The sequence below is a fragment of the Miniopterus natalensis genome, chromosome X (genome assembly GCF_054644295.1).
Source record: "Miniopterus natalensis isolate mMinNat1 chromosome X, mMinNat1.hap1, whole genome shotgun sequence".
Taxonomy (NCBI): Eukaryota; Metazoa; Chordata; class Mammalia; order Chiroptera; family Miniopteridae; genus Miniopterus; species Miniopterus natalensis.
In genome coordinates, this window is record NC_142103.1 from 106858039 (window position 1) to 106869793 (window position 11755).

At 53.9% G+C, this 11755-nt stretch overlaps 1 protein-coding gene and 1 pseudogene across 1 annotated transcript; both read left to right on the forward strand.

The window, feature by feature from the left end:
• The first annotated feature begins 4927 nt into the window (after positions 1–4927).
• On the forward strand, positions 4928–8213 carry LOC148090661 (corneodesmosin-like; annotated as a pseudogene).
• Positions 8214–9873: 1660 nt separating this feature from the next.
• Positions 9874–11125, forward strand: LOC148090662 (uncharacterized protein C6orf15-like). Its single transcript, XM_087813410.1, has 4 exons — positions 9874–9940; positions 10152–10573; positions 10652–11021; positions 11121–11125. Exons 1-4 carry the CDS (start codon positions 9874–9876, stop codon positions 11123–11125), a joined length of 864 nt encoding a protein of 287 aa, XP_087669536.1.
• The last annotated feature ends 630 nt before the right edge of the window (positions 11126–11755 follow it).

Here is an 11755-nt window from a genome sequence, read left to right on the forward strand (position 1 = left end):
GGGCACCCAATGACCAGATGAAATTATTGTATCAAGATATAACATGCTTCTTGGTGAGGGTCACTTACGGAGGTAGTTGCCGTCCTGGGTGTTCGCTGACCTCTTGGTACATGTGGCCCTTTCTTTCTTGTAAGCTGTACATCTTCACTTCCATCCCCTTCCTCCTGAATTCTAAGTTGGAGAAGAGCAGGTGAGAGAGGGGGGTGGGGTGTGGAGTGTTGGTCCCTGTTTTGTCAGAAAACACACAATCTCCTCCCATTAAATTATTACCTGTTCTGCCCAGCCAGGTGTGGCTCAGCAGTTGAGCGTCGACCTAGGATCCAGGCGATCAGGGTTCGATTCCCGGTCAGGGCACATGCCCAGGTTGCGGGCTACAGCCAATCAATGACTCTCTCATCATGGATGTTTCTCTCTCTCTCCCTCTCCTTTCCTCTCTCTGAAATCAATAAAGATGTATTTTTAAAAAATTATTACCTGTTCTTCTATATACTCTTGGTATTTTCCTCTGTTAAGTAAGAGAGGCTAAGGCTCCACAAAGACTACCAAAGACGGATTCAATTTTAGTTTCTAGATTTTTCCCATTATCAGGGAAAATCTTTCCCAATCTTTACTCATTCATAAAATATTTATTGAGGGCACATTATGGGTTAGGTATTGAGTAAAGGCTTGGGCGTACAACACCAAGAAAGTATGGTTGCTATTATCACAGATGGATTTATTGGAAAACTTGCATGTGTCAGTTACTTTAAATATAATGTGATGCTCTCAAACAATATATGACTTATGTATCCTTATGTTCCCTTTACACATGAGCATTCAGGAGCTCAGGGTTTATAAGATTTGCCCAAAGTTCCAGTGCTACCTTCTGTCTCAGCTTAGTCCAGCTTCAATCCAGGCCTCTGCAGTCTACCCCACATACATAAGCCATACTTATCAGCCTTTCTAGAGGACTTAGTGGAACTGAAACCTCCAAATTATTTTCTCTTACCCAATTTGGGTCTAGAGTGCTGTCCAGAGGTACTTGCTTCCCCAGGAGGGGACACTGGTTTCTGGGCCGGCTCTGAACCACTTGTGGTCAGCAGATTTGCTGTTCCTGACAATTCCTTCAAACTGGAATCATTACTTAATGGTGCCCTGGACATTGCCTGCAATGTAAAAGTCACACGTTAAAAGACAACATTCATTTCTTAATGCTTTAAGACTTATGATATATTTTACATGCATGACTTTAATCAATACTTCAACAACCCTTGGAAATACCTGGGAAGTATGAATATTAGAGGGAAAAGAAAGGGCCATGTGGGTAGTGAATCCAAGATTGGAACCCATGCCTTAAGGCTCTTTCCTTTCAGTTTTCTCTATAGTAGTGAAAGTGAGGGGTACTGGGGAGAGAAAAAAGAAATAGTTGGCAGAAACATATCTAAACAATACAGAAATTGGTGTTGAAATTTGCAAATTGTTGTATCTTGGAAAGAATATTTGTGATTAGTTTAGCTGGCTCCCATCAATTATGTTTGAGTAAGGTTGTATCACTAGCTAGTTCTCTTCAGTTTCCTGATCGATAACATGCGAATTCTTTTTTTCTTTTTCTTTTTTAAAATATATCTTTATTGATTTCAGAGAGGAAAGGAGAGGGAGAGAGAGATAGAAACATCAATGATGAGAGAGTCATTGATCGAGCCTGCAACCCGGGCATGTGCCCTGACCGGGAATCGAACCCTGATCGCCTGGATCCTAGGTCGACGCTCAACCACTGAGCCATGCCCGGCTGGGCGCATGCTAATTCTTAATGTTATAGTGAACATGAAATATAATGATGTCCACACCAAAGTGTTTTGTGAGCTATTTAATACTGACTGTGAGATTACAGTCTTCTTATCAGTTTACCCCTCAGCCATCTCCATATTTGAAATTGCACATTAATTATCTTTAGTATTCATTGACCTTCCTCTAGTTTAATTTGTAAATATGAAATCATTCATTCAGCAAACATTCAGGGGACCCTCAGGGACCCTGAGCTGAGCCTGGGACTTCTAGAAGAATCAGCCTCTCAAAGAGCTCACAATGCAGAGCCAGGCAGGCTGAACAAATGGTTCCAAACAAGATGAGAGTGGCCTAATTAGAGGTCAGAGAAAGAAGCTGGTACTTCCTCCTACAGGAGTGGACCTTTGAAATCAGTTCCAGATGGATAAGTTTCTATTGAATAGTGTGTAACATAGATGAAGTCCTTAAGTCACGTTATTATTTATTTGTTGTTCCTCAGTCATCAAACCTGAAGCTTTTCAGGGATGGGAGATGCTTTCTTTTATTAGAGTGGGAGGCTCTGATACTGGGGATCCTGTACCCTTCTTCATCTGGGACCACCCACTGTACAAACTGCGTATATGTCAGTGAGCTTCTGTTAGTTAGAGGGTCTTAGTGCATCTCTCACTGAAGCATAGCAGAAAAGAGCTGAGTTTGGAATCACCAGTCAGATGAATGATGTAGTGATACATGAATAAGACAGGGTAAAATGTGTAGAAGTATGACTGGTTTAATGAGCTTGTAAGTGGTTTAGAGAAGAGGCTGTGGATTATATTGCACTACCACTGATACTGCGATCTCAGAAAAATCAAACATTTCTATATGTCTGAAACCTTGGTTTCCTCATCAGAAACGGTGATCGGTATAGTACCTAGCTCATCGGAGTGGGGTAAGGTTTAAGTGAGTTTATTCATGTTGAATTCTTAAAGTCTGAAACATTGTGAAAATAAAATGAGTGGTAGCTACTCTTGTTGCTGTTGTCATGAACTATTAAGATGATAATATTGGACATTGTGTTGAGGAGATCAGCAGAGGAAGGCAGCGGTTCCTAGGATACTCTCTGCATTTTCCTACTCTTACCTGAATTGCACCCATGAGTAAGATTTTCTTGTCAACAGGATTTGGGAAATACACACCTTCTGGTATTTACTCTGTTCTACTCTGAAGGTCGCCCAAGAAGGTTTGACTAAAAGATGACGAGAAATCAGTGTTTTGGTTGGTAATTTTTTCCAAAATCTGGAGATTCTTATGAGAGACAGAGAATTCTAAATCAGAGAGTAATACAAAGATAGTCCAAGGATAACTGGAAAATGTTTTCTGAGGTTTCATTAAGGCCTATGATTCTATTGGGGACATCATTTATTTTAGAATGTTAAAAAAAAAAAAAGACAAAGCATCATCTCTGCTTCCTCCTGTGTTTATAAGTTATCTATTACGTTTATGTAAAAAATTGGCCTATTCATGACAGAAATGTAATAAAAGCCACATAACCATTCACAAACTCTGTTTCTCCTTTCTGTCTTCTTGATTCACACTGGCCTTGTCCAGTCTAATGGCACCGTGACTACTTTGCCTCATTCCTTTCTTGTCCTTCCACCTTTGCATGTACTGGCTGTCCACCCCCTTTGTTAATCATTAGATTCTGGTAAGGATCACACAGTCTTAGGAACAAAGACTCAGGGCTGTTGGCCATAGACACAGAGTTTTGGGTAAGTTAGAGGTAACATCTTGACTTCAGGTGTTTAAACCCCAGACCCGTGAAAGCGGGACGACCCTACTGACCACACTTTCATGAAAGTTGACAGAATGATGCCATGGCAGACATCAAGGCCTGATTAAGTGATGAACTACTCTCTACCCAGGCCCACAGCCCAACCCCCTTAATCACCATGATTATTAATTTTTCTCATATGTCCCTATGCAAGCTAATAGGCAGCCAGGTCTTCCTCCTCTGTGATGATAGCTGTTCTGAATTAGTTAGTTCTTACTCACTTTTGTATTTTATATACTTAATGCTTATTAATTATCTATAAATATATATTTATTTATTCTTTCTTTTATTGTTTCCATCACCATTTATCCCCCCTATACCCTCTTGCACCTCCACGCTGTGTCTATTATTATTGTTGTTTTTTAATCCTCACCTGGGGATATTATTTCCATTGCTTTTCAGAGAGAGTGGAAAGGAGACAGAGAGAAACATCTATGTGGGAGGGACACATTGATTGGTTGCCTCCTGCACGCACCCTGACTGGGGCCTGCGATCAAGCCTGGAAGCAAGGTACCTGCCCTTGGCTGGAATCAAACCTGGGACCCTTCAGTCCATGGCTGAAGCTCTAACCACTGAGCAAATGGTCAGGGTTATTAGTATTGTTTTTTAACCTTCAACTAAGGATATGTTTTTATTTATTTTAGAGAGAGAGGAAGGAGGGGGAGAGAGAAACACTGATATGAGAAACATTGATCAGCTTGCTGTCACTGGAGGCCCCAGAAGGGAGAAGTCAAAGGAGCTGGGTTTCGGAAGGCAAATTCCCGTTTCTGAGAGGAAAAGTCTCCCTCACTGATAGATGTGTGGCGGTGATGACCTGGGCACAGGGGCCGGGTGCATACCTTTGTGTCTGGGAGAGAGTGGTGGATCCCCAGAGGCTGTGGGTGGGAACCTGGCTAACCAGGCAGTGTGTGTGCGCGTGCGTGCGTGTGTGTGTGGGGGGGGGGGGTGCGGCAGGGACTGGGTGCAGAGGGGAAGTTGAAATGCCCACGTCCCTTGGCAAGGTGGGAGGATAGGGAGTTGAACAGGCCAACAGGGGAAGGTGACTGGGCCCATGGTGAGAGTAGCCGCCCCAGAGTGGGTGGCCACTATCGGGGCAGAGCACCTGGTTCCAGGTTAGGCAACGAGGAGCCAGGGCAGACCCCGCAGGGCCGTGGCCACAGCACCAGCACCACAGCACCTGGGCTGCTGAGTAGGTAGATACCCCAACTGATTACTTCAGCTCCTCCTGCCACACCAACTTCCCCTGGGCACTGACTTCCCTGCTCCTCCCTCCCCACAGTGACTCCTGCCCAGAGAATGTCCAGCCCTGCCATAAAGGCCCGGGTGGCCTCAGCTGCTGGCAGTCAGAAAGCCATGAAGTCCAAGATGGGCTCCTCGCGGGCACCCTGGATGGGGCGTGTGGGAGGGCGAGGGGCCATGGCCCTGCTGCTGGCTGGCCTCCTCCTGCCAGGTACGGGGCAGGGAGGGGGGCCTGGGCGTGAGGGGGTGGGAGAGGGGGGAAGGTTGGAGGGATTGTCTAGAGCCTGGGAGAGCCCAGCAAGGGGAAGGCTCCACAGTCTGACGCTGGGGCCCGGGGCTGCTCCTCACTGCCCATCCCTCCCATCACCCAGGGAGGCTACTTAAACTTTCTGAGCCTCAGTTTCTGAGGCTCTAAAATGTGGTTATGTGTTGGTGCTTTGGAAATTCCAGAGGGTTATATAGAAGTTGTCTGTTGCTGTCTGAGTTCTAGAAGGTGAAGACTGGATATTTCATAGTCACAGTCACTTCCATTTTTAGAGCCTTTCCGGGCCAGACTCTGCTCTAGCACTCTCGGCCTTTAGGGGAACCGAGTGAGATTTGCTGTTCTCACCCACCCTGCACCGGAGCGCGAGGCTCCCCGAGGTTAGGAAACTGGCTCAGGAGCCCGACTAGAAAGTACAGCGGAGGCAAACCCCAGGCTGGGCTGTTATCTGGACACTCGTGACCTTGCGTGGCCTGTGGGAGGGGTGGGCTGGGTGGCGTTGGGGGCACAGAGAGTGTCTCCTTGAAGAGGGCCTTGGGAGTTCCAGGTGTGAGCCTGGGTGTTGGTGGCCGGCTGGGGGAGCAGTGGTAGGAATAGCATGGCAGGACTTGCTGATGTCTTCAAGCCCCTTCCACACCCACATCCACATCCACACCCACACTCGGCGGCGCTTACAGTGACGCCAGAGGGAGGCAGGGAGGTCTGGTGACTCGAAGTGTGTGGCCCTGTCCAGGCCACTGGGGACTGGGAGGGGATGTGGGCCGCAGAGGACAGGTAGATGAGCCCTGGAGGAAAGAGGTGGCTCTGCATCTTGAGGGAGACGGGAGGGGCGGGGGCATGGCTCCAGGGTAGCTGGGCAGGGAGAGAGAAGCTGATGCCGGGAACCTCGGGGGAGGTTCCATTGGTGTCCCTGGGCTGGGCTAGGAGAGCCTGTCCTGTGGGGCTGTTCCCGCAGGTTCTGGAGCAACAGTGATGCCCCCACATCCCGGCCCCCACCTAGCTTTCCCCACGGGCGGCGAGCAGTTGGAAGCAGAATTTCCGCCTTTAGCCTAAGCTGGCCCCTCCGGGGAAGCTGCTGAGCAGCCAGGGCCCTAAGTGCCCTGCCCTCTACTTCAGCCCCTTGGCCGCCGCCTTTTCTCTTCTCAGTGTCTCTTCTGCTCCTTGCCCTCCCTCCTGGGTCCGCTGTTGTTCTGTCTGTGTCTTCTCTTCCCATCTGGTCCCACGGTCTTGTCTGGGGTTTCTTCCCTGGGGATCTACGCCCACCTTGGGTTTCAGTCTCCACCTGCTGTCTCTCTGGGGCAGGTCCTGTAGGCCATTTGTCCTACTCTGCCCTCCTTGTGTCTTTCTTCCAGGCCTCCCACTTTGCAGTCTCCTTTTCTTTTCCGGCAGATGCTAGCCCTTTCCCGCCCCCTCCCAGAAAAAGGGAGCTGCCCTTATTCTGCCATATCCCTTTAGAGATAACAGCCTCTCCCTCCCTTTTCTGCCCGACTCTCCTGGGCCACTCGCAGGAGAAATCAGAGTGGCAGGCGATGCAGATGGGCCTGAAAGGAGAGGGAGGATGCCAAGGCTCTTGGGCCCTTACTAACCATGATTTTCCTCCCCAGGGACCTTGGCTAAGAGCATTGGGACCTTCTCAGACCCCTGTAAGGACCCCACACGTATCACTTCCCCCAATGACCCCTGTCTCATTGGGAAGGGTGGCTCCAGCAGCTCTGTTTCCAGTTCTGGTGGCTCCAGTGGTGGCTCCAGCGGATCCAGTGTCTCCAGTGTTTCCAGTGGTTCTGGTGGCCCTAGTGGTGGCTCCAGTGGCTTCAGTGGTGGATCCAGTGGTTCCAGCGGCTCCAGCAGTGGCTCCAGCAGTGGCTCCAGCAGTGGCTCCAGCAGTGGCTCCAGCAGTGGCTTCAGTGGTGGCTCCAGCGGATCCAGTGTGGCCCAGGGTGGTTCTTCAGGATCTTTGCTGTTTAAACCAGGAACAGGGTATTCCCAGAGCAGCTACTCCTCTGGGTCTGGCTCTAGTCTGCACAGTGCCTCCAGCTCCTCCCAGCTGGGGTCCGGCCCAGCTCCACCAACCAATGGTGGTTCCACCCACTTCGTGATAAGCTCTTCCCAGTCTGGAGGAGGCTCAAGCTCCTCTGTCTCCCAAACTTCCTGGGTGTCCGGCAGTGGTGGCCAAAGGGTCAATTCTAACTTACGCCCCTGTAGTTCCGATGTCCCTGACTCTCCCTGCAGCGGGGGACCCGTTGTCTCCCACTCTGGCTCCTACATCTCCAGCTCCCACTCCGTGTCAGGGGGCCAAAGGCCAGTGGTTGTGGTGGTGGAGCAGCACGGCTCTGGCGGCCCTGGAGTGGTTCAAGGCTCTCCCTGTAGCAATGGTGGCCTCCCAGGCCAGCCCTGCCCCCCCATCACCTCTGTAGAGAAGTCCTATGGCAGTTATGAGGTGGTGGGTGGCTCCTCTAACAGTTACCTGGCCCCGGGCATGACTTATAGTGAGGGCAAAATCTACCCAGTGGGGTACTTCACCAAAGACAACCCTGTGAGAGGCTCGCCAGGGGTGCCCTCCTTTGCAGCTGGGCCGCCCATCTCTGAGGGCAAGTACTTCTCCAGCAACCCCATCATCCCCAGCCACAGCTCCGCCAGCATCTACCCCTCTGGAGCTTCCTCGGCCATCGTGTTCCAGCCAGTGGGCTCTGGGGGGTCCAGCTCTGTGCAGGCGTGAGGGGGCCCTGCTCCCTCTCTGGTTCCAGAGTCCCCAGCAGCCCCAGCACTTCTGGGGGCTCTGCGCCAGGCTCCCACCCCTGCGGCAGTGTTTCCCAGGGGCCCTGCTCCCCACCGGGCCCGGGCTCACTCAGCCATAGCTCTAGCTCCCAGTCCAGTGGCAAAATCATCCTCCAGCCCTGTGGCAGCAAGGCCAGCTCTGCTGGCCACCCCTGCGCTTCCGTCTCCTCCTCCTCACTGAGCGGGGGGCCCAGGGGCTCTCCCGAACCTGATCCCTCAGCTGGTGCCCAGCCCTGCCACGGCTCTGAGAAGATGCCCTGCCGCTCCATCCGGGACATCCTGGCCCAGGTGAAGCCCCTGGGGCCCCAGATAGCTGACCCCAAAGTCTTCCAGCCCCAGGGACAGCTTCATGACAGTCCATAAGTCACTTGTGCTGCATGCATGTGCAGCGCGCACACACGCAGCGGGAGTGCGGAGACCGGGAGGCCCAGGCATGGGTCAGCTGGGCCCCTCCTCACTCCCCAGAGCTGCTCTGCTCCCCGCTGGGGCGGGCGCACTCCCCTGCTGGCCTCACCCCGGGCTCTGGGAGCCCCCCGTTCCTCCCCCTCTCCCTCTGCGCAGAAGCCCAGCTGGGCAGCGCCCTCCCCGCCCGTGCCCACCCCGAGCCTCCTCTGCCGCGTCAGAGCCGCGGTCCCTTGGCTAACGCTGCCCCTTCAGACTGGGGACTGGGAATCCCCGAACTGTCCCAGAGTAACTCCGATGCCTGGACGAGTCCTCCTTTCCCCTCTCCCTTTGACAAATAAAGCTCAGCCTCACCGTTACCTGAGAATGACCACTGTTCAGACCCTCTTGGCCGCCTGGTCAACCACTGCGGTCTGCCCTGGGTCTCAGCGGCCCATTCCACTCCCGCCCTGCGCTGCAGACCCTGGGCAGATGCCTCAATAAACGGTGTGAGCTAGAGGCGGACTGTGTGCCTTCTCGGAGTCCTGGGTCCTCTTAGACCTCGGTGGCGCTCTCCTGTGCCTCTCGGGGTCCCACGTCGCCACGGCCATTCAGGGGCCGTCAGTATCCCTGCGGCTCCTGCCCCAGAGCAGGAGCACAATGACCGCAGAGGCTGTCTGGGCTCTTGAACCCCGCTCCCAGGGCTCTCCGCTCTCATTGCTGCGGGAGCCTTCTCTCCTCGCTCCCTCACCGAGTCCTCCCCTCTGCCCCTACCCACCCAAGCTTCCTCTCCGCTACCATTAGTGGACCTCACCGCTAGACCCCACGCCCTCCGGGAGTCCCCAGCATGGGCTCCGTGGGCTTCTGGGACATCAGTGGAACCTTGGGAAGGCTGGGACCCGCCAGCCCAGCCCAGAGGCCTGAGGCCGAGGAGCAGCCCAGGGGCACCGCCCTGGGGGCTCAGTGGAGGCCGGAAGAGGCAGGAAAGATGAGGGCATGGCAGGCCTGCGGTCCAGCACCAGCCTTCACAGGCGTGAGTCCCGCCAGAGGGAGGGCACAGCCCGCGGGGACCACACCTTTACACTCTCGCTGCCTTTGCTGAGGGGGTGAGAGGAGAGAGCTCCGTCCCGGAGAAGGGAGGAGGGAGGTGGAGTGAGAGCCGAGGGGGTGAGAGGAGAGAGCTCCGTCCTGGTCCTGGAGAAGGGAGGAGGGAGGTGGAGTGAGAGCTGAGGGGGTGAGAGGAGAGAGCGGGGTTGTAGAGAGGGGGAGAGCGGAGGTGGGGTAGAGCGAGGGATGTGGGCGATGAGAGAGGAGCAGTGAGAAGGCAGCGAAGGGGCCGGGGCGCCAGGGTGACGGCCCTCCGGGCTAGGTGCAGTTAGCCCAGAAGGGCAGGGTTGGCCACCAGTGAAGAGCTGTGAGCCCGGACACCCGAGTCGGGAAGGGGCAGGGGACTTCAGGAAAGAAGCCAGGTGGGAACGCCCAGCAATTGGCACCCCTTGGCACAGACCACATTAGGGGCGAGGGTGGAACGCGGAGATGTATTGTCTGCACACCTCTGTCCCAGCCTGTTTCTGCTGCCCCGCCCCGCTGACAGGATAAAGGCTGCTGGCTGGGGCCAGAGCACATCCTAGAGCTGAGCACCATGCAGGGCTGCTCGGCACAGCGCCCGGCTCCTCTGGCCCTGCTCCTGGTCTGCCTTCGTTTCTCAGGTACCGAGGCTGTGCCTGGCCCTTGAGCATGAGGGGACAAGGGGCTCTGGGGAACTGAAATTAAGGGTGGGGTAAAGGTAGGATGGTGCACACTTGGGTCCCTGGGGCAGTAAGAGTTGGCTTCGGGGAATGGAAGACTCAAAGCCAAGGGAATCAGGGAGTCAGAGGAGGGCATTGGGTCACTGGCTGCCTCCTCTTCTTTTCCCCCAAGGTCTCTCTGCCCGGAGCATCAGTGTTGGGGAGGACAATGATCCCCAAGGCTTGGGGACAAACTGGCCTCTGCTTGGACAACCTACCTTGACTGGCCCCTCCAATCCCCAACATCCTCAGCACAAACCAGACCCTAGAGCTAATGATTTAGCAACGGTTCTTTGGGAGCCCAATGCTTCTCCATCAGATGGCTCCGAGCCAGGAGGTTCTGGGGTTCAGAGGTGGTCCACATCTGGGCGGCTGCCTTCCGTGGATTCCTGGCCCTCAGAGGGTCCTTGGCAGATCATGGTTGCTGTGGAGGACCACATGGGGGAAGCTCTGCCCCAAGAGCTGTCCTTCCCTTCCAGTGCTGCTGCCGTCCCTCTGAGGTGCTGTCCTTTGCCTGTGAGTTCCTTAGCATACTCCGCAGGCCCCTCACCTGAGGCTTCACTACCTCACCAGGTCTCTGAGTCTACACCTGAGGCTTCACTCCTCCACCAGGACTCTGAGTCTACACCTGAGGCTTCACTCCTCCACCGGGACTCTGAGTCTAGACGGGCACCCTGTTCCCATGAGCTGGGAGCCCAGCGAGAAATCCTCGCCCAGCACCCACCCTGGTCTCTCATCAACAGGATTCAACAGCCACTTCTGCCAGGTCACCCCTGGGGGGCCCTGAGTCCGAGTGTGTCCTGGGGAGGTGGAGGTCCTGGAACTGGGTGGGGAACCAGGCCCCTGCCACACCCTGTGGGAATCTGGGGCATCAATAATCAATACCCAAGTTCCAGCTGGGGAACTACTGATTGGTACCCAGGAGGCAGCTGGGGGAATATTCACCTACACCCAGGCATTAACAACCAATTTCCTCCTCCTGGCTCTTCTTGGAACATCCCAGGTGCCTTCAAAATTCTGGGTCGCAGGGGGGTTAGGAGAGTGACAAGGGGAAGCCCTACGTTGGAAGTCAGAGGAGGGGTCCCGTGCCCTCCCCTTGCAGTATGAGCTAAGTCAAGATCCAATCAGCAAGCTTCCAGCACCTCCTTCACTTTCCACTGCCCCCTGCACCCCAAGATCAGTGTCCCCCTGTGCCCCCACACTGATCGCCAATAAAACACAAGCAGCTCTTGAGTCTGTCCTTCGCAGTGTCTTTGCTTCTGGGTGCAAGCTGAAGTGAGCTTTGTCCATCCCCATTTTCCAGCCACCCCTGTCTCTCCTGGGGACCTCCAAATGGTCTCTTGCTGACCCCATCCTTTGCAAACGATCAAAGCCCAGGTATTTGAGGGTGGAGCTTCATGATCTCACCTGGCCCAGGTGGGAGAGCTGGTTCCAGAATTGCCCTGGAATCTGACAAGGGGAGGAGGGACAGCAGGACTAGCTGAGCTGGCGCTGGTGGCAGGAGGGGAGGACAAGGTCCAGGAAGTTGGCACCAGGGCCGAGTGGGGACGAGTACCCTTGACACGCATCACAGAGAAACAGAGTCGTTTTGTCTGCGCTTGTCTTTTCTTCCCCAGGAGGCCAAGTTTCCTGGAAGCTGAGGGTGGGTTGATCTCCCTGACAAGCCCCACTTGGCGCATTGCGGCCGAGAACCTCAGGCTCCGAGCATTCGCTGAATTAGTAGCAGAGCTCAATACT

Excerpts from the sequence above, each read along its gene's own strand:
- LOC148090662 (XM_087813410.1), top strand. The coding sequence starts at position 9,874 with ATGCAGGGCTGCTCGGCACAGCGCCCGGCTCCTCTGGCCCTGCTCCTG. Across the intron at positions 9,941-10,151 it reads GGTCTGCCTTCGTTTCTCAG|GTCTCTCTGCCCGGAGCATC; the intron begins GTACCGAGGCTG and ends TTTTCCCCCAAG. Across the intron at positions 10,574-10,651 it reads CCGCAGGCCCCTCACCTGAG|GCTTCACTCCTCCACCGGGA; the intron begins GCTTCACTACCT and ends TCTACACCTGAG.